The sequence below is a fragment of the Pongo abelii genome, chromosome 9, assembly GCF_028885655.2.
Source record: "Pongo abelii isolate AG06213 chromosome 9, NHGRI_mPonAbe1-v2.0_pri, whole genome shotgun sequence".
Lineage (NCBI taxonomy): Eukaryota > Metazoa > Chordata > Mammalia > Primates > Hominidae > Pongo > Pongo abelii.
In genome coordinates, this window is record NC_071994.2 from 70,310,537 (window position 1) to 70,333,688 (window position 23,152).

At 36.5% G+C, this 23,152-nt stretch overlaps 1 protein-coding gene across 4 annotated transcripts in view; it reads right to left on the bottom strand.

Moving 5' to 3' along the window:
• The window catches only part of NLRP14 (NLR family pyrin domain containing 14), a 107,057-nt gene that overhangs the window by 5,725 nt on the left and 78,180 nt on the right, over window positions 1-23,152 (bottom strand). For 3 of the 4 annotated variants that reach the window (XM_054524751.1, XM_054524747.2, XM_024255739.2), the window contains exons 6-11: window positions 20,721-20,888; window positions 12,715-12,885; window positions 12,112-12,282; window positions 10,497-10,667; window positions 8,058-8,228; window positions 126-296 (exon numbers count right to left, since the gene is read on the bottom strand). In XM_054524751.1, the coding sequence (XP_054380726.1) occupies window positions 126-296; window positions 8,058-8,228; window positions 10,497-10,667; window positions 12,112-12,282; window positions 12,715-12,885; window positions 20,721-20,888 (1,023 nt within the window). The remainder of the gene's footprint in view (window positions 1-125; window positions 297-8,057; window positions 8,229-10,496; window positions 10,668-12,111; window positions 12,283-12,714; window positions 12,886-20,720; window positions 20,889-23,152) is intronic. The other variant, XM_054524752.1, reaches the window with a different exon arrangement.

Consider the following 23,152-nt stretch of genomic DNA (forward strand, 5'->3'; position numbering starts at 1 on the left):
AATAAGTGTCTAGAAAATACCCAAGGATACACAATTAGGTTGATTCTGAGGCCTGTATTAATGAGTGGCTCCCCAAATCCCTCATTACAGGAAATACTTTCCCTGAGAAGCCAACGGAGACTTACCCTAGAACTTGTAGTTTACACTTAGGAGACTTCAAGACTTTATATAACTTCACAATTCCTTCATATCCTAAGGTATTCTGTGTCAGATTCATTTTTATCAGTCTTTTATTGCAGATAAGAGCAGATGAGAGATCTTGACAGCAAAGTGATGTCAAACCACAGTATTCCAACCTGTAGAGAAGAGAGACAAAAGATAAAAATGAATTTATTCGATGACACAACAAAGCCCACAAGAGATCTGTGAACTCAGAATGGAGGATAATTCCAGAAACTTTAAAAAATGAGCACAGTTAGTATAAATTCAAGGACTATAAGTATCTATAATATTCACTATTACCAGATATTTCTAGGCTGAACTTATCCCTTCTAAAATCATGAATTACAAATTCGTAATTATTAAGGAATAAATAAAATATGCAAGCACATTACAAAATACTAGGAAGCAGTTGAATCCTTGAACATCACTAAAAATACATCACTATAACTAGATATTGGAAGCTTGGTAGTGAGTGTTTAAAAAGCAAGGAATAGGCCAGGCATGGTGGCTCATGCCTGTAATCCCAGAACTTTGGGAGGCTGAGGTGGGCAGATCATCTGAGGTCAGGAGTTTGAGACCAACCAGGCCAACATGGTGAAACCTCGTCTCTACTAAAGATACAAAAATTAGCTGGGGGTGGTGGTATGCGGCTGTAATCCCAGCTGCTTGGGAGGCTGAGGGAGGAGAATCGCTTGAACCCAGGAGGCGGAGGTTGCAGTGAGCTGAGATCGCACCACTGCATTCCAGCCTGAGCTACAGAGTGAGACCCCGTCTCAAAAAAATAAAATAAAATAAGCAAGAAATATCATAAGGTCTCTAGCATCATGCCATTGATGCAAATAAAAATGCAATTATATGGCATATTTCGAATACATTAGGTCAGCTGCCTATAGGTGGGAAAGAGAATGGCTAATGGAGATAAATTAACCAACTCACCCATCTGTCAGCCAAGGGCCTCTGTACAAGCTGTTAATAGTATATATGTGAACTGAGGAAGTATGTCAAACTCAGCCTTCTGCATCTAACATTCTCCTAAACAATTTGAATCTAATTTTCACCTTATGTTTACCTGGCCATTGAACAACTGAGTACCTATATAGATGCTGAGCATACAAAACTTTTTTTTTGTTAAGTGATCACATTTATGTGATGAAGAGATGGTCCCACTAATTATGAGACAGGGTATGTAAATATCACACAAAATCTTCCTTAGGGGAAAAAGCATCGTAAAACAAAGTGTTATCATGAATTCATCAGGAAATATAATCATTTTATATTTTCAGTCACAAATTATAGTCAAAATATAGAAGACAGAAATGAACAGAACTGCAAAGTGAAAGACTCAAATCTAGAATTTTAACGAAAATTTTAACATTTTTCACAGTAACTGAGTTATCTGGAAAAAAAATCACTAAAATTTAAATAAACAGAACTAATAATCTTAATTAACTGATACAGAATGCTGCAACTGCCCGGGCACAGTAGCTGGCACCTGTAATACCAGCACTTTGGGAGGCCAAGGGAACAGAGTAGCTTGAGGCCAGGAATTCAAGACCAGCTTGGGTAACAGAGCAAGACCTCATCTCTACCCAAAAAGAAGAAAAAAATAGCCAGACGTGGTAGTGCACACCTGTAGTCCCAGCTATTCATGAGGCTGGGAGGCTTGGTTGCCTAGGTGATTGAAGTCTACAGTGAGCTATGATCACATCACTGCACTCCAGCCTGGGTGAAAGAAAAAGACCCTGTACTTAGAAAAAAATAAAAATTAAATTAGAAATAACAATTTTTCATGTTCTTAAGTATGTTTAAAAAGTCATGTAGCAAATGACAACAAACTTCAAAGAACTGTACTCATGCACAGTATGTTCTCAGACAACAATTCTACAGACTGAATAAAACAGAAAAGCCTCATGTTTGAAAATTAAGGAGTATGTTTAAAAATAACCTATTAGTTGAAGAAAAAAGTTCTAGGGAAGTTTACAAATATTGTGGACTCAAAAATAATAAAAACACTGCATACAATATCAAAATTTTATGATTAAGTTAATGCAGTCACTTGAAGGGAAGTTGTAACCTTAAATATCTTTGTTGGAGAAGAAGAAAGGGAATATGTATGTCTAAGCATACAACTCAAGAATTTAGTAAATGGTAAAATAAACCCAACAAAAGTACAAGAAAAAAAATAAGATAAAAACAGAAATTAATGAAATAGAATGTAGACGTACAACAGAGTGGATCAATGTTGTGTTCTTTGAATAAAAAATAAAGAGTCAAATTCAATATCAGAAATGAGAAAAAACACATCACTATAGATGATTAAGAAGTTAAGCAAATAATAAAATACTAGATGCTTGCCAATATGTTTTAAAATTTAGATGTAATAGATAAAATCAACAATATATACTTACTAAAAAGTACTCTATGAGAAAGAGAAAACCTAAATAATTATTTAAAAAATTGAATCAGAAGTCAAAAATCCTACATACAAAGAAACTCCCTGTTAGACAGCTTCACCAGAAATTTTTACAAAATTCAAGGAAGAAATAATTCCAATCTTACAAAAATCTTCTCAGGAAACTAAAAGATAGGGAACACTCCTGAACTCATGAAAATACTGTAATTTTGATACAAAAACTTAATGAAGACTGCAAAAGAAATTATAACCTCTCTCCATTATGAACAAAATGGTTAAATGCTGTCACTAATATTAACATTAACAAAGTAAATTACACAATGTACATAGGAGATATGTCCAAGTTGATTTTACTCCAAAAATGCAAGGTTGATATAATGCATATTATATCGATGTGATTCATCACATTTGGCAAAATTCTTCAAGGATAAGCAACTTCAGCAAAGTCTCAGGATACAAAATCAATGTGCAAAAATCACAAGCATTCCTATACACCAATAACAGACAGAGCCAAATCACGAGTGAACTCCCATTCACAATTGCTACAAAGAGAATAAAATACCTAGGAATACAACTTACAAGGGATGTGAAGGACCTCTTCAAGGGAGAACTACAAACCACTGCTCAAGGAAATAACAGAGGACACAAACAAATGGAAAAATATTCCATGCTCATGGATAGGAAGAATCAGTATCATGAAAATGGCCAAACTTCTCAAAGTAATTTATAGATTCAATGCTATCCCCATCAAGCTACTATTGACTTTCTTCTCAGAATTAGAAAAAACTACTTTAAATTTCATGTGGAACCAAAAAAGAGGCCGTATAGCCAAGACAATCTTAAGCAAAAAGAACGAAGCTGGAGCCATCATGCTACCTGACTTCAAACTATTCTACAAGACTACAGTAACCAAAACAGCATGGTACTGGTACCAAAACAGATATATAGACCAATGGAACAGAACAAAGGCCTCAGAAATATCACCATACATCTACAACCATTTGACCTTTGACAAACCTGACAAAAACATGCAATAGGGAAAGGAGTCCCTATTTAATAAATGGTGTTGGGAAAACTGGCTAGCCATATGCAGAAAACTGAAACTGGACCCCTTCCTTACACATTATACAAAAATTAACTCAAGATGGATTAAAGACTTAAACATAAGACCTAAAACCATCAAAACCCTACAAGAAAACCTAGGCAATACCATTCAGGACATACGCATGGACAAAGACTTCATGACTAAAACACCAAAAGCAATGGCAACAAACGCCAAAATTGACAAACGGGATCTAATCAAACTAAAGAGCTTCTGTACAGCAAAAGAAACTGTCATCAGAGTGAACAGGCAACCCGCATAATGGGAGAAAATTTTTGCAATCTATCCATCTGACAAATATTCAGAATCTGAATTTAAACAAATTGACAAGAAAAAAACAACCCCATCAAAAAGTGGGCAAAGGATATGAACAGACACTTCTCAAAAGAAGGCATTTATGTGGCCAACAAACATATGAAAAAAAGCTCATCATCACTGGCCATTAGAGAAATGCAAATCAAAACCACAGTGAGATACCATCTCATGCCAATTAGAATGGTGATCATTAAAAAGTCAGGAAACAACAGATGCTGGAGAGGATGTGGAGAAACAGGAACACTTTCACACTGTTGGTGAGAATGTAAATTTGTTCAACCATTGTGGAAGACAGTGTGGTGATACCTCAAGGATCTAGAACCAGAAATAACATTTGATCCAGCAATCCCATTACTGTGCATACACCCAAAGGATTAGAAATCATTCTACCATAAAGACACATGCACAGGTATGTTTATTGCAGCACCATTTGCAATATCAAAAGCTTGGCACCAACCCAAATGCCAATCAATGATAGACTGGATAAAGAAAATGTGGCACATATACACTATGGAATACTATGCAGCCATAAAAAATGATGAGTTCATGTCCTTTGCAGGGACATGGATGAAACTGGAAACCATCATTCTCAGCAAACTAACACAAGAACAGAAAATCCAACATCCCATCTTCTCACTTTTAAGTGGGAGCTGAACAATGAGAAGACATGGACACACAGAGGGGAACATCACATACCAGGGCCTGTTGGGGGATGGGAGGCTAGCAGAGGGATAGCATTAGGAGAAATACTTAATATAGATGATGGGTTGATGGGTGCAGCAAACCACCATGGCACATGTATACCTATGTAACAAACCTGCACATTCTGCACATGTATCCCAGAACTTAAAGTATAATTTAAAAAAAGAAAAAGAATACTCCTAGAAAACTAGGTGTAGAAGGCAATTTCCTTAAATTGATAAATTGGTGAACACTGAAGTTGTGCTTTAAACATTGTGAACAACATATGAAAGTTCATTTTCCCCAGACATATTAACATTATATCACATATATTAACAGTTACTAAGGCATGTAAAAAAAGGAAAAAAGAATATAAGAACAGAAAAGGAAAAAACAACTACATTGTATTATTCCCAAATGATGTGATTGTATACCTAAAAAATACAAAAGTATCTACAAATTAGCAACTAGGATAAGCAAGAGAATGTGGCAGGCTATTGGATAAGTAACCAACTTTAAAAACTCCTATGTTTCTATGTGTAAACACAATGAAAAAATAACTAAAACAATCATTTACAACAGCATGAAATATAGCAAGCACTTTGGAATAAAGTTAACCAGTAACAAAATACAAGACCACTCAAGAAAAAATTACTAAGCTTTATTGATAGACCTAAATAAGTGAGATATGTCTTTTTGGTGTACCAGGAGACTCACTGATAGATTTAATGCAATTTGATTCAATACACCAACATATAGGTAGGTTGGGGGGCAGTACATATGTATGTAACTTGATAAGTTGATATTTCCAATTTATTTGCAAATGTAAAAGGGAAAGAGAGCCAAAATTCTCTTTAAGAAGATGGGAAGAATTGCTGTAGTGGGTATCAGGGCTTATTATAGAGCTACATTAATTAAGACAGCATTGTTAGAACTGGGAATTACAAACAGGTCAGTGGAAAAGAAAACAGAACCCAGGAACAGATCCACGCACCAGTGAAAATGTGGTTTATAACAAAGATGTCCCTACCAAGCAGAGGGGAGAAAAATTTCAATACTTTTTGCTGGAAAAAAAAAGAGTATATAGGAAAATTATAAAATTGAACTTTACAGCTACCTATGTTTTTAAAAGTTAGAGGCTCCGAAGCTTCATAATTTGCCTTTGATATTTCAGAGATAATATAGAATTGGTATATAATGTATAAGATATAATGGGTTTCTGTAAATATTGTAAAGATGCTTTTCTCTCTCTCCCATTTGTATGATTCCTCCAGACCAAAGGTCTCCATGCAAGTAAAGGATAATTGGAGAATAGGTGAAGTTCTAGCCACTGGGATGGCACAAACTGATTTCATCGGTGTTGGGGAAGAGCAGCAACAATATTTGGAACAGAACACCTTAGAACCTGGAGGTGTGGAGAGTGAGGAGAACAATTCACGCTTTTTTCTCCTAGATCCAACACTTCAGCCTGGCAAAATAATTATGTGGTCTGTGGAGTCTAAGCAGCAACTGCAGCTGACAGACTGACCCCCATGGCCTGGTTTGTCATGCCTGTCTATATACTATGAAAATAGAAAATCTCATGTAGACGTAGCAGGTCCTGAACTACTTTGCTGTGCCTGATGCCATCAATAGCAACCTCCTAATGTGGAACCTTATCATATGTATACAAACACAATCACTAGCACAACCTTGTTCAATTTGATACAAATCTGCAAGCTTCTCTTGCCAGAACAGCCTTGGAATACACCACGTATGAGAATGAGGAAGCTACAACTACCAATGAGACTGCTCACCTGGCTTAACCAAACTAGTGCAAGGCTAACCAAATAAAATATAACAGCAAATCCAAAATTAGAGTGACCTCTACTCCTTTCAGTTACATGTTTGCATGTGGGGAAGAGTGGGCTGCTAACTGTCTCTTTACTGGGGAGGAGGGCTGCTTTTGGCCCATCTTTATTTATTTATTGCCAGTGACACCAAAGAATGGCAGCTCATTTTAGACTCCCTTGTATGGGTTCTAATGCATAAAAGACCTAGTAGTCCTTCCTGGGACTTACTCAGTTGACTGAGTCAGACCCCTGTGGGAATGTTTGAAATCAATACTACAAGTTGGGCTCATCCCGTGCTTGGAGTTTTGTTATTAGTGGCCTTAATTAAATGGTAGATGAGATTAATTGGACAGATTTGGTCCCAGTCTCTGTTAATCAGAGTGGCCAATGGAGTAGCATATTTATGTGAAAATTCACCAGAAGCCAAGATTTTACTGCGTAGAAACAAGGGGTAGATATTTTGGGGAGATATTCTTCCATAGGTCTTTCTCTCTGCTACATGTTTGCTAACAAAAATGCAAGGCCCTGACAACGCTTTACCTGGGCCATTTTCCAGGGTTGTGTTTATAATGAGCAACCTTGGGGGACAAAGAGCAGGCTTATTACTGCCTCCTGTAAAATCCTAGTCTCTCAATCTCATTGCATGTGCAGGCATCCATCTGGACCCTCTTCATCAGCCCTGTGAGACTTGGGGGACAAAAGGAACTGACACAAACATGCTAATACTCATGCTCTTGCTCTGCTACAAGCAATAAAGTCCTTTGTCTCTGATAAGAGTCTTGTGGGTTTGGTTTTGTTTTTTGGCCAGCATCCATGAAACAGTAACCGGTAAATTTATTAGGTTGTAAGTAGGATAAAATTAAATCTCAGACCTAACAGTTACATCATCATCATTGCTATTATAAAAATATATAGTCAATTTAAATATAAAAGCTTCATTTTCTTGGAAGAGTCAGGGGAGATTTCTCTGGAAGATTGTTAAATTTCTAAAGGATGATACATGTCATTATGTCTGAGCTTCCCACACATAGAGCACAATTCTTGACCCTGAGGTCAATAATTCATGTTGTATAAGTGAAAATGTACTAGCCAATATCAGTTCAAAATTAAATAAAAATCTAAATACAGAATTGAACATAAGAAATGTCCACAACACAGAATGTGATTTTATTACAAGCTCCTTAAGAACACAGTATTTTACAGATAGAAGATAATTAGTAAAAATCTTCAATTTAATTGAAAAAATTAATGCAAAGACAAGTGGACTATCTGAAGGATGACAGAACATGAAGACCCAAACCAGGTACCACTTGCGTACTAAGTATCTGTCCAAGGTACTAAAGGGGACACAAAGAAATGTGAAATATGGCTTCTACACTAAAGAACATGCAGTACATTGATCCATTTATTTGAAATTTAGATTCTTATTTCTGAGAGTAACTTACCTTCTAGCCCCATTTAGTTTTTATCCTCTCTCCATACACTAAATATCTTCTAGCTATACTAGCTACCAAACAGGTATCATTTTCCTAATGGAAAACTATGAACTCACTCGAGCCTCTGAATGTTACAGTTTGGATGTCTCAAAGCGTCACATAGAATTTTCACTCCATCATCCTGCAAATCGTTGTTCCCAAGGTCCAGACTCCTCAGGTTTGGGTTGATCAGAATAACAGAAGCCAGATCCAGACAACATGCATTAGTGAGAACACAGCCCATCAATCTGTAAGAATTACAATAGGAAAAGTGAATCCTTCCATTGTGAGGCTAAATAAGTTTCTTCCTAGGAGATATACACAGGTATTTGAACCTCTTTTCTCTCTCTTTTCTCTCTACAATCCAGGACATGCATGGGAGGGTCTAATTTATCAGTAAAAATGATGGGATTTCTTAATGAGCAGAAGAAACCAGCAGGTAAAACTGTTTTCTTCCACAAACAGGTTGTTATCTACAGAGCTTTAAAAATCAAGGGTATAAACATTTATTTTTACCAATATTTAAAAAAAATGAATATAAACTTTCCCAAGCATAGATCTCTGTGCTTTCAGTTTTTAATATACCTTTAAGTGAAAAAAGTTTCCTGGAATCTATCTCAAAGTATTATCTTCAAAGAAGAAAGCTACATATAAAAAGATATTTATTCCAGATCCTTTGCATAGTATTCAAGAGCACTCACAATCTGGCCTCAAGCTTTCTCTTTCCATATTTTTCCCCACATTATTCTCTAATCATACACATGCATTTTTCTCCAACTAAACCATATTTGTTGTTGTTTCTCTTCTATTCTCTCTCCTTTCCTTCTGTTTAGCATATTCCCACATAACAGAATCTTCATCATTTCTCTAGCCTAAAGTAACTCTGTCTCCACTGAGAAGTCCAAGCCTTAATCCCTGAGACTGTTGTCATATCCTTATAACAACGTATGGAATATATTGTAATTTGCTTTATATTTATTTCCCTGTTATCAGCATTTTATGTTATTTGGGGACAAAAGCATCACCTTAGTGACTTTTAGTTCCCTCAGCATCTAGTTCATATTGGTTGAAAATATTGGTTAAGAGAATTGACATGGTCTGCATAGAGGCTTTGGAAGGTAACTAAGAAAGTACAGCTTTGTTTACAGCAATGCTAAGGACAGAAAGTGGGCTAGCAAAGACCTTGAGTACATAGGTCACTTAGAAATTATACCTCTGTAGTTAAATGAAGACATTGGATTTAACAATATCCATTAAGTAAAACTTTGTCTTCCAGTTGAATAATGATCAACGAAATTCCAGAGAATCACATAGTAACCCATATCATCTACATTTTCCTAAAGTAAGTAAACGTATTTATTGAACCCTACAGTGTAATTGCCTTCGTGTTTATAGGTGTCACATTAAACTATTAAACTCATTTGGAAGTTTAGTTATCATGAGTCAGTCTGGTCAAGACAAATACTTCTGGGTCTACCAAAGAGCATGACTTTATAGATCTAAAAAACTATGTTGGGGTTAGACCATTAATGACTCACAGAAGTTACTGGTCACTTGGGAAGCCCTGGTAGGAAAGTGAGCTGAAGTTGCTAAGTGATGCCTCTGTTTTGATTCATGCTGGCCAAAGTATTTATGCAATGAAATACTAAATACCATACAGTCATTAAAATAATCAAGAAGATAATTTGAAATAAGTATTTAAATGTATTTCTTTTTTTATTCTCAGCATGCACACCTTGATAAATGTATTTCTGAAATACTATCAAGTGAAAAGGAAACCCCAAATCATGTCCATAAAGCAATCACAATTATGTATACACATGCAATGGATATGTATGCATATCTGCTCACAGACTAAGAAAACATAACATTAATGAAAATGGTTGGAGTTTAAAAATGTGTAGGATATTGTTAAAAATCCCCTTTCCATTTATTTGACAGTTGACTTAATTATAACCTGAGTTTAAATATAAATCTAAAAGAAAAACTAGTAGAGCACAATTTCAGCTTCATGGATAAAAGTAGAGGACACACAGTAGATTCACTAGGGCACAACCAAGGAAAGAATAAAATGGCCACTGTTCAAGCAATAGATTGTAGGATATTGTAAAAATCTCCTTCCCAATTTCTTTGAAAGTTGACCTGATTATAAACCTGAGTTTAAATATAAATCTAAGAGAAAAACTAGTAGAGAACAATTTCAGCTTCTGGATTAAAAGTAGAGGACGCACAGTAGATTCACTGGGGCACAACCAAGGAAAGAATAAAATGGCCACTGTTCAGCCTGATGCCTCTGGTCCTCATTACCTGAGGAAAGTTTATTAGAATTACTATGGTAATTATTTTTAAAAATCTGATGAGCAGACTTCTCCAGCTTGTCTCAGGCAGAAGAGAGAGGGAAAATTAGCTGTATATTCTTTTCTCTGATAGACACTCGGTTCTCAGCCTTTCTTTCAGTATCTCCCCAGACACTCTGTTGTTGAAATTACACAAAAGTAAAGCAACAGAAAACCTACTCCAAGTCCTGAAGATTACAGCTTGGATGCCGAAAGACATCACACAGAAGCTTCACTCCATTGTCTTGTAGCCAGTTTGATCCTAGATCCAGATGCGTCAGGCTCTTGTTGTGTAGAAGAGAAGTTGACAGATATTCACTGCTAAGTGAAGTGAAATGGCAACGCCTCAGCCTACAGGAAGGACAATGTGAAGAAAGATGGAATCATTGCTGTACTGTCCAGAGATTTCTTTCTTTGAAGAGATTTCATGATTTGATCTCTTATCTATTTGCCAACATTCCATCTCAGATGAAACACCCTCACTGCCAGCCTGTCTCACTTGGGAAACAGATATGCTACAAACTAGACTCATATTCTTCAGCATTTTTCTTAAAATAAATTAAATGCTAACCTCGTTACATTACACATATACATAGTACTCTGTTGTAGAAGTAGCTCCATGGACTAGAAGAACAGGCAGATGGAGTAGAATAAGAGTAATAATAATAAAGTAAGTACTCTTTGTACGTAATAGAAGTGGCATTTTCAAACAGTAAGGAAAATCCATATTATGCCATTATTGTTTTTGTACAATAGATCTGATATATAGGGGAAAATAAGTTTAAGCCTTATAACAAAATAAATTTGGAATAATTTAACATGTAAATGTTAAAATTAAACCATAAAGAGTATGAGATGACATACATGTATTTTTTTTAAAAGAAAGGTACTTCCAATTATGACAAAACTTCTTGAGGTCATGAGGAAGAATTTGACATCACAAAAAATTTTAAACTTATCTATTCTAAAAATGACCATAAAGAAAGTTAGAAATAAAACTTGCTAAGAAAATTGTTTGTAATATATAAAAAACAATAATGTATATGTGATATTAATAACCATAAGATATAACATATATAATAGAAAACATCAGAAAAAAACAGCCTATGAAGAGGAAATTCCTAAATATAAAAGGCCAAAAACATCTGAAAAGATGCTCAAGATTTAAATTACTTTAAAAGTTACTTTTCAACTGTTTAATTAATACAGGTCAAAAAGATTGTAGATGTCCAATGAGGGTGTTAAAGTGCAGGTCCCTAGACTGCTGCTGGGAATATAAACATCTATCTGGAAGGCAATTTAACCATATTTGACCAAATTAAAACCTTGGCTTATTAATTCAATGTTTAGAAAATTATCTAACAAAAATGAACAGAATAATCACAATGTGATTCAGACATACAACAGAGTGCTGTATTTCTGTTCCGAGCTCAGATTATAGACTAGGATAGGTGGTAGGCTTTAGTTCTGAATTCATCATTTTCTTGTGAGATATTAAGCAAGGTGCATTATCTCCCTAAGGCTCACATTCCTCACCTGTAGAGTGAGGCCCCTCAAAATCGGGTGGTCAATTTGACACCATCAGGTACTATTTTGCAAATTAAGCATGTTTAACACAAGATCCAGAGTAGAGTTAGGACACAATAAATGGCAATTATTAATATCACTTTCACCTTCTTCATTAAGGGTAACAGGGAAAAAGCAAGGGACAGAATGTGTTCATAACATTTTACTATTTTAAACATATTTCAAAATGTACAATATATATTAAGGATAAAAACTTGAAGACACTTACACAAGGCTCTTCAGAGTACACTGTGCATGTTGCAGGGCATCACTCATAAGCTTTATTCCACCATCTCCCAAGACATTGTCTGCCAAGCACAAATGTGTCAGTCTTTTATTGCTGATGAGAGCCAAAGAAAGATCCTCACAGCCAGCCTCTGTGAGACCACAGCTTTCTAAGCTGAAAGAGAAAGAGATGAGAAGGGATCTGTCAATTCCCAAAGCCCATGCTTCTCTTCTCCTTCACAGGGAAATCAGTGGCGCTTATAACCCCCACACCTCGACTATAAAATTAACCTCAACAAACCTATTTAAATTACGAATTCTATTGCAGCTGTGTGCAGGATATGACGCAACAAAACACGGAAGGGGAGGGGGAAGCTTAGAAAAGAATGAAAATAAAGAGGTCAATCAGAAAAAAAAAGATAGGTGTAAAAGTGAAGTAAAAGAGAGGGAAGTAGAGGAAGAGAAGGGGGATGCATGTAGAGCTTATTCAGGATTGACAAACTAGCCAGTTAGTGTCAAGACCCAAGTAGTTTCTCTATCAGATCACAATTAAGCTACACAGAACCAAGCAAAATGACTCTACAGAAAACAAAACAGAAACACTCACGACAGTCTCTCTAGATAACACTTTGGATGTCTTAAGGCCTCACACAAAAGCTGCACTCCATCATCCAACAGATTATTGGTTGACAGATTCAGAAATATCAGGCTCTGGCTTCTGATGAGAGCATTAGATATATTTAGACAACAAAATACAGTTAGGTTGCAGGATTCCAACCTGGAAAACAACACAGAAAAACAGGAATGACCACTCCTTAGAGAAGAATTACAACCAACACCTACCGATCCCAAAGGTAGGAAGTTTCCTAATCTTTGGAATCTTGCCTGAAAAATCCAACTTCTCTACACGGAAAAAAAGTTATTTAACTAAAGCATAAGGCTCTGACAGAGTTAAGGAGGGAAGGGAAGGAGATTGTTTATCACATCCCCACCCCCTTAATTCCCTATGAAAATATATTTGAGAGCATTCAAAAATATCTTTAAATGATAATATTTTTTAGTCTGGGAGGAATTTCCGCTAACTACAACTTGGAAGATATGGCTTGAAGGATGACTGTATTCTACACTCCGACTTCTGAAACAGAACAGAAATGGACAGGAAGTTGGGAGCAAAAGCTGTCTCTCGTGAGCTCATTTATTCATGAGCCCGTGTTTTCTGAGGAATCCAGTCCTTAAGAGTGAAAAACAATAAGTAAATCATAAATAAAACAAAATCATTTCTAAAGATTAAAATGAAGAGAAACAGAAAAAGTACGTGTAGAGAGACTCATATTTAGAGACAACCTGTGCCTTGTACATGGTCAGGAGTAATACTAACCCTTTGTAATGAGTCAGGCAGCAGCAGCAGCAGCATTTCTGGTATTTGGAATTTCTCTGGGTATTCCTTTATAATCAAAGACTTACCAACTTGAGTCACTCAAGAATTGTTTCTCTTCATCAAAATCAGGGTCTATAGAGGAAGGAACGGAGAAGCTTCCTCCTAAGCCCAGAATTAGATATTAATAGATGACCTAGAACATGGCCTAAGGCTGAAAAAGCTCAGCTTACGCAAAACCACAATTACTTTTGCACTAAACCATAACTAATAATTGCCTTAAGTTAAAAATTACTTGGAAGTTTCTGGAAACAAATGTATATGTACCACATTTTCTTTATCCATTCACCTTTTGATGGACATTTAGGTTGCTTCCAAATCTTGGAAGCAAAACAGAACAAAAATGAAAGAAAATATATCCCACTTATGAAGGAAAAATGGTACTGAAAACATTTTTAAATGTTTCTAACTGTAGATTTAAATATTAAATGCTTGATAGTTCATTTTCTCTTATCCTTCCTGTATTATGAGTTTCTTGAGATTTCTTTTTTTTTTTTTTTTTTTTAGTATTAGTGCTAATAGAATTTCAGCTATGGGACTGCCTAACTCTTTATGTATGAAATCTTAGCCTCATTAAAACAAAATGTTTCCTCTTTCCCTTGCAGCTGCAAAGAAAAGCAGAGAGTATTACAAATCAGAAAATCTTTTATAAGAATGATTTTGTCTTATTATAATAATGAAATCTTATAAGATACCTGGACTTTAGAAATTATTGCTATGCCTTGTGAAAACAACCCTTACCTACTATTAAGTCTGTACTTTTTATCAATCATCTTACTTTGTGTCACTCTTGTAATATTCACATTGATATTTCTGAACTCCCAAATTTTATAAATATGGGAAAGATTTCTTCAAATCAGAAAAAAATCATTAACACTCTCCTCTCACATGTATAAAGTAATAAAAAATATAACTCTTTCCTAGTTTTCTAGAGTTTGGAGGTTTTTTCTCACCTGTATTAATATATAACATCAATCACCAGTGATTCAATCAAAAGGGAAGCCAAAAGCTGAGGATTATGGCTCCAAACTGACCCCTAAATATAAGCCAGCAAAACAGGAGACAGATTAGCTTATCACTTATATTTAGTTCCTTCTTAAGAGCCTGCACGACTTCCTCTTAATAGTGCTACCAAAACAACACCCTTGGCTAAAAATTTCCAAAGCCCAAAGTTCCTTAAAAGTAAGCAAGTTATAAATGTTTTGTTGTCCTTATTGCTTGCTATCTGTAGCACTGACCAGCCGTTACTGGGTATAGGTCCATAAGATGGTACAGATGCTGTTGACTTAGAGAACCCATGTTCCATCTGCCTAGAATAAGCTCTGCTTTGAGAGTTGCTCAGGGTAGGATTTTAACTGATGCAAGACGCTGGAGCTTTCTTTATGAGTTGAGCCCTGTTGGAGTAAGTTCTCCTGTCCTGCTAGCAAACAAGAATCAGAAAACTGCCATTACCTGAAAAAGGGGCCATTCCTCAGTAAAGAGGAACTGCTAACTCCTGAAGATGAACTCCCAGGAACTCAAAGAAGCTGTGTGAATGTATTTTTCCCTTCTGAAAATGTCTGCTATGTAATTTCCAGGTTGCTCAAGAACTTCGTAATTTATTTTTGTTTTTTGAGTATGAGATTACTTTTCTGATATGAATTAGAAATTGAGAGATAACAGGAGAGTTGTTGCTGAAGCTATATGATTGCAGGAGCTGTTTGTTTCTAAGGATCAATATAAATGTACTGCAGGGGACAGAGGAATGATATTTCCAAGAGAAGGAGCATTTCCACTAACAGGATAGGCTTCATGGGCCTATTCTAAACCAAGGTGAATCATCAGATAAATTAATTGGCTCTGTAATTTGAGATTTTGATTTTACCACAATGATAAATAAAAATACAACATGCAGAGATAAACCTACACATCTACAGTGGACTCATTTTTGACAAAGATGCCAAGAACACATATGGTGGAAAGGACAGTCTCTTTAGTAAATGGTGCTGGGAAAACTGGATATTCATATGTAAAAGAAGGAAACTAGACTCCTATCTCTCAACATATACAAAAATCAAACCAAAGTAGATTAAAGACTTCAATATAAGACTTCAAACTATTAAACTATTAAAATAAAACATAGGGGAAATGCTCCAGGACATTGGACTAGGCAAAGATTTCTTGAGTAATACCCCACAAGCATAGGCAACCAAAGCAAAAATGGACAAATGGGATCATATCAAGTTAAAAAGCTGCACAGCAAAAGAAACAACGAATAAGGTGAACAGACAACCCATAAAATTGAAGAAAATATGTGCAAACTACCCATTTGACAAGGGGTTAATAACAAGAATATATTATATAAGGAGTTCAAACAACACTACAGGAAAAAAATCTAATTATCCAATTAAAATGGGCAAGAGATCTGAATAGACATTTCTCATAAGAAGACACACAAATGGCATATGCAAAGGTGCTCAACATAATTAATAATCATAGAAATGTAAATCAAAACTACAATGAGAAATTACCTCACTCCAGTAAAAATGACCTATCCAAAATTCAGTCAATAACAAATACTGGTGAGGACGTAGAGAAAAAGGAACCCTTATACACTGTTAGTAGCAGTGTAAATTAACACAACTATTATGGAGAATAGTTTGGAGGTTCCTCAAAAAAACCCAAACTAGAGCTACCATATGATCCAGCAATTCACTGTGGAGTATATACCCAAAAGAAAGAAAATTAGTGTATTGAAGAGATACCTGCACTCCCATGTTTACTGCAGCACTATTCACAATAGCCAAGATTTGGAAGCAACCTAAATGTCCATCAAAAGGTGAATGGATAAAGAAAATGTGGTACATATACACAATGGAGTACTATTCAGCCATAAAAAAGAATGAGGTCCTGTCATTTGCAACAACATGGATAGAACTGGAGATCATTATATTAAGCGAAATAAGCCAGGCACAGAAAGACAAACTTTCCACATTCTCACTTATTTGTAGGAGTGAAAAATGAAAATAATTGAACTCATGGAGATAGAGAGTAGAATGATGGTTATCAGAGGCTAGGAAGCGTAGTGAGGGAAAGAGGGGAAGAGGGGGATGGTTAATGGGTACAAAAGATAGTTAGAAATAATGAATAAGACTGAGTATTTGCTAGGACAACAGGGTAACTATAGTAAAAAATAATTGTACATTTTAAAATAACTAAAAGAGTATACTTGGATTGTTTAACACAAAGAATAAATGCTTGAGGTGATAGATACCCCATTTACCTTGATGTGATTATTATGCATTGCATGCTTGTATCAAAATATTGCATGTAACCCATAAGTATACACACCTACCATGTACCTACAAAAATTGAAAATACAAAAGTGAAAGTAAAAAAACACAAAATCCTCTCAGAAAAAAATACAAATGATGGCTTTTTAGACCACAAATGGTTCTGTATTTCTTTAATGAGAAGTCTAAATTAAATAATTTCCTAAGTATACTACAATTCTCCTGTAAATATATTACTTACACTAATAAAGTGTGTATATATATGTATATATGATTTAAATGAGTTAACTAAATGGCCAGCATCTTTATAAACAGGAAGCTTATAAATCTGGGAATCAGCCAAGATTATAAATATTTTATACTACCTGGGTCAAGTTTTGAGGTATTGCATTGTTTGACTATATTGTTAGTTATCAACAGTGGTTATATTATTCCTAATATTAACTTAAATACAGTTTCCAAACTTACTGATTTTGAAATGTTGAAGTAATTCAGTATTTTAAAGATTAGTTCATAATTTATCTAAATGTTTCTAGAGAGGTTTAATTTCAAAGTGGGAAAATAAATTACAGTCTTACCACATAATTTGTTCTTCATATTAAAGACAGCAAAAATCAATATACTGTCTTATTATCCATATTATTTCTGTTCAAAAAGTTATGGTCTCAGCCTTTAAAGGATAGTTCACTTAAACTTTTTTGGTATGATTATGAAGCTGTGTATACATATATATCATGGTTTATTAATGAATAAAAGAAACTTTTGAATGGAGAAGAGGACTGGTAGTTTAGTCTCTGCCTGCTGGTAGTCTTCCCAGGTGGCAGAATCTCTGGTTTTAAACTGTGTATTCTCATTTCTCCAAATTCTGTTTACATTTATGATGATTCATTAGACACTTCATGATTATAAACAACTGTAATGAGCCACAAAGTTTCATCACTCCTGAAGAAGCAAAAATTTCTATTGGTCCATATGCTATCTACCTGTTAAGTAATATTTTACTCTAGTTGATAATGAGACACAGCTGTGGATATTTGCCATTCTCAGGCAAGTTCCTCTTAGTCAGCTTTTTTTTCTTTTATCTTTTCTTTTCTTTCTTTTTTTTTTTTTTTTTTTTTTAACACAGAGTCTTGCTCTGTTGCCCAGACTGGAGCGCAGTGGCGCCATCTTGGCTCACTGCAACCTCCGCCTCCCAGGTTTCAAGCAATTCTCCTGTCTCAGCCTCCTGAGTCGCTGGGATTACAGGTGCGCATCACCATGCCTGGTTAGTTTTTGTATTTTTAGTAGAGATGGGGTTTTGCCATGTTGGCCAGGCTGGTCTCAAATTCCTGGCCTCAAGTGATCCAAGGTTGTCAGCCTCACAAAGTGCTGGGATTTCAAGCGTGAGCCACCACACCCGGCCTTATCTAACTATTCTAGATGCCCCCCTTCTGAAATATTAGTCTTCTAATTCAAAGTCTGTGAAGATATAGAGAGTGCTCTGCATTTATATGCCATTTTGGTACCCTTCAGGTGGCTGTTCTGTGGAAGCAACAATCATTCCTTTACCTTGCTTATAAAGCCCCAATGGCAGAGTATAGGCAAACTAAGAAGAGATTCTGGGCACCATCAGAAATTATTGGACTATGCCAAGGTTTCTGTTTTTGTTTTTGGTCTCTCCTTGCTCAGCAAATTTTAAGAGCTTACCTTAAAGCATATTTTAAGACCTATTATAAGGCCTATAATGTGGAAAAAAAATTATCAAGACCAAGAGAATAGATCTTTCTCCTCTTCTTGAGGGAGGCCTTGGGTAAATATTATAGTAAAGCATTCTCATGAAAATTAGTGATTATGGGACAGGTGTGGTGGCTCATGCTTGTAATCCCAGCACTTTGGGAGGCCAAGGCAGGCGGATCACAAGGTCAGGAGATCGAGACCATCCTGGCCAACGTGGTGAAACCCTATCTCTACTAAAAATACAAAAATTAGCCGGGCATGGTGGCACCGGCCTGTAGTCCCAGCTACTCAGGAGGCTGAGGCAGGAGAATCACTTGAACCCAGGAGGCAGAGGTAGAGGCTGCAGTGAGCCGAGATCGCACCACTGCACTCCAGCCTGGGTGACAGAGCGAGACTCTGTCTCAAAAAAAGAAAGAAGAAAATTAGCGATTATGTATCCTTTCAGTATGTTCATGTACAGGGGCTCATATGAGCAATTTAAAGTTTAGAAGAGATTTTATTTATAAATTAGCCAAGTTCTAACAATCACTGGGGATCATATGTTGCAAGACAGACTGGCAAAGTCCTACTGATGTATCGACACTGCCCACATCTACAGAGAGAGTATAACATCAAAATGCAATTCTAAAAACTAGTGCATGGTCTATACACAAACCAAACTAATGAGGACATTCATACTACCCATGGCTCTTATAACGTGAGATATGAAGCAAACAGAAAACTGGACCTTCGCCCACATGAAATGTTAGTAGGACCATTGATCCTCAGTGGCCATCCACACTGGGGGAACATGCAGTCCCACATAATGGAGTATTAGATTATTACAAAGCTCTGATGACTTTTGCCAAAGCATTGTATTTACTGTTGCAAGGAGCCCTGCTAGTTGACCCAGAAAGATGGTTTCCTATTTGAAATCCTGGCAACTTGGTATCAAGGCTTACCAGTGGACGACATTACTCAAACCTCAAATGGAAGGGATCTTATCAAGTCCTACTGATCTGTCAAGCACCAAGCTTTTCTTGTCTTGGATCCACAGCTCCCACTGTAAGAAAACATCTTTCCTCTTTTCCTCAATTTAACAGCTTTTTGCTACTAATACATTTTATTTTTAGATATAGGAAACAGTGACATACTTCTTACCTGAGTTTCAGACTAGATATGTAGGTTACAGAAAATGCCTCATAATATCTTAAAACTGATTAGTAGGTAAAACCTTTACTCTGACCTGGCCTGCTAACAACTGAACTCAACCTATGTTTGAGAATTATCCAACAACTTTCCAGATATGCTGTAAGTGAATTCCATCTTATAAAAACTGATAAGAGTTTTTAAAATGTCAAAGAAAGTCTTATTCCAGACTTCACTTATTTTTCCTACACCTGGATTATAATTTGCTTCCTACAAATACAGATCTACTTTGGCCCTTCATGCATCAAGCTTCAGTCTTGGCCACCCTGAACAGAGTCCAGGGCTTATAAAAACTTCTAATGTAAAACTTACTGTAACTATTTGTTTTGTCTGGTTTTGTCAGAAACCTATTTCATTGCCTTTCATTGGAAAATAAGATCTTTCTTAAAACCTGTCACACAATGTGGAGAACAGTATGATTGCTAATCCTTTCACTTTCATCGGCCAAAGAAGAGTCACCACTCAGATCAATAGTGTGTGGTAGCCAGCAAGCACCTTGAAAGAGGACCATTTCCATGCTGTTCTTTCTTAGCCTTCTGGGCTGGTCACTGAGTTGCAGTTCTAAATTGACGGGGAGTCACCATCAAAAATCAAATAAAAGCGAGTCTGTGCCAGCACTACCCCCAGTTACATTAAAGAACATCCCCCAGTGTATTATTTTCTATGAGAGTTCAAAGATACAACAAATCTATTCCAGCACTTAAATATTAGAAGTGTTAAATATTTATAATTCTCAATCTGCTCTTATTCCCTCCACCAGCAGATTTAGGAGATGGAGACACAGAGAACTACACAATGAGAAATCTTCCTGGGGAGATGGGAGGAGTGAGAAGTCCTACCAGGATGAAATCAGCTTGATTCTACTGATGCTTGCTACCCTATATCATGAAAGTAGATTTAAGCTGGTCCTATGAATAGCAAATCCAGGCTGTAAGAGTCTACTTGGATAGACAAAAGCCTCAATTATAAAAACAAAACAAGACAAAACAACTCAAAGCTTACCTGAGAGTCTGTAGTTTACACTCTGGGTGTTTCAAGGCTTCACACAATGACTTTACTCCATTATCCCCTATATCACTCCCTTTTAGGTCAAGATGCATCAGATTCTTGTTATGAATCAAAGAAGTAGAGATATCCTGACAACCATCAGGGAAAGTGATAAATTTCAACCTTCAGAAGAAAAATATGCAGGAGGTATTACAAAATCATTTCTCTCCTTGGTTACAGGATCTTTCTTTTCAATCTAATTCTTGGATATTACATGAATATTCTTTTATTTTCATCTAAAACAATTGGGTTATAACTTCAATTTCTATTTATGACCTGATAATTGACACTCCCAAGTTTTTTTTACCTTAATGGAAAAGAAGGTGGTAACACCATGAAAAGCAGAAGAGAAGCCTCTTAAACTTGTAATCCCAGGAATGACTATCAAAAATTATCAGGGCTATTCCAAGTACTACAATAACATTAATTCACAATAGCCAAATCTTTAAATAATCCAAGGTTAATTCACAATTAGCATCAACTGTTTGATGTGCAGTAATAACAAAACACTGTTGCAAAACATGCTGTGTCATCTTGGGGACTGCGTTAGGCATACGGAGGCAGGTGTACGGAGGCAGCCCAAGCAAAATAATGAAGTTAAATCTGCCAATTTTTTTCCTACTTTCTACCTCCTAACTCAGTCAATGTCAGATATTTCTGATTCTTCTATAGGGTCTCTGCTAGTCCCCAATGCCCTTCTGTTCACTGTCCAAAACCTCGCTTTGTAATACCACCTTTCCTCCTTTCTGCCCACCACCCACCCTCCACTCTCACTCCCCTCACCCCAGGCAAGTACTCACAGGAAAATAAAGCTTTTACCCATTTACAGCACTAACCATCCTCATCTAGTAAAAGTGCCTAAGGCACTCAGTAAATACAAACAGCACCATCTCACTTACTAGGGAAAAGGGACCACAGTAAGACAGACCACATTAAGGTGGCACAGACTGAGAACAGTCATCATGGTGTCATCCCACTGACGCAACCCTCCCATTCTAAGAAAGGAAGTCGGTTAACCCAGAAGGCATTGGCTATTGTGAAGATCCGGATTGATGACATCCAGTGAAGGGGCAATATGGGGGAAATGTTTAGGGATGAGTGGAAAGGACTTCCAGGAACCCCTTAATCATAACATACATCTAGTTGTCTTACTACATCTAAATGCAAGACCAAACCGACTCTAGATGCTTGAAATCTAAGGTCAGAACTCACTAAAAACACTGAGATCAGGAGGAAAATATTTGGTGAGAAGCCTGTCCCGAGCCCCCACCCAAAAGAACATCTATTTTCAGTGCTAATGGAAACAAAGATCTATCATTTGTTCAGCATTCAGTTCATACTAAGCAACAAATGTACCTTGTACATATTGACAGGCACAAAATACAGAGATTAGGATCAATTTCAGCTCCTAGTGGAGTCCTTACACAAAAGGGTAAGAGACATGTGAACAATCAACATTTTAAAGTGATTATCTAGAATCCAATTAAGATAAATTAAAATTTAAAAAAGACTGACAGCATCCAATGTTGGCAAAGATTACCCTTATTCCTAACAGGTTAGGGAAACCTCCAGGGGTCTATTAACAAGAGAATGAATAAACAAATTATAGTATAGTTATACAATGGAATACTAATCAGCAATAAAAAAGAAACTACTGAAAGTTGCAACAAAATGGATAAATTTTAGAAGACATTTTGTTGAGCACAAGAAGATGGATATGGCCAGGTGTGGTGGCTCATGCCTGTAATCCCAGCACTTTGGGAGGCCAAAATGGGTAGATCACTTGAGGTCAGGAGTTTGAGACCAGCTTGGCCAACATGGTGAAACCCCGTCTCTACTAAAAATACAAAAATTAGCCAGGTGTGGTGGTGCGTGCCTGTAGTCCCACCTACTCGGGAGGCTGAGGCAGGAGAATGACTTGAACCCGGGAGGCAGAGGTTGCAGTGAGCCGAGATTGTGCCACTACACTCCAGCCTGGTGACAGAGCAAGACTGTCTCAAAAAAAAAAAAAAAAAAGAAAAAAGATAAATTTTAAAAAAATACATACTGTATAAATCAATCAAAATGATTCCAAAAAGATACAAAGCTGATCTCTGGTGACAGAGATTAGAAAATGATTGTCTCTGGGAATGGATGGGGTGAGAAGATTGAACAGAAAGGGATAGGCTGGGCATTGTGGCTCATGCCTGTAATCCCAGCACTTTAGGAGGCTGAGGCAGGAGGATCTCCTCAGCTCAGAAGTTTCAGACCAGCCTGGGAAACACAGTGAGACCACATCTCTACAAAAAAAAATAGCCTGGCATAGTGGTACATGCCTGTAATCCCAGCTACTTGGGAGGCTGAGGTGGCAGGATTGCTTGAGCCCAGGAGTTCTAGCTGCAATAGCG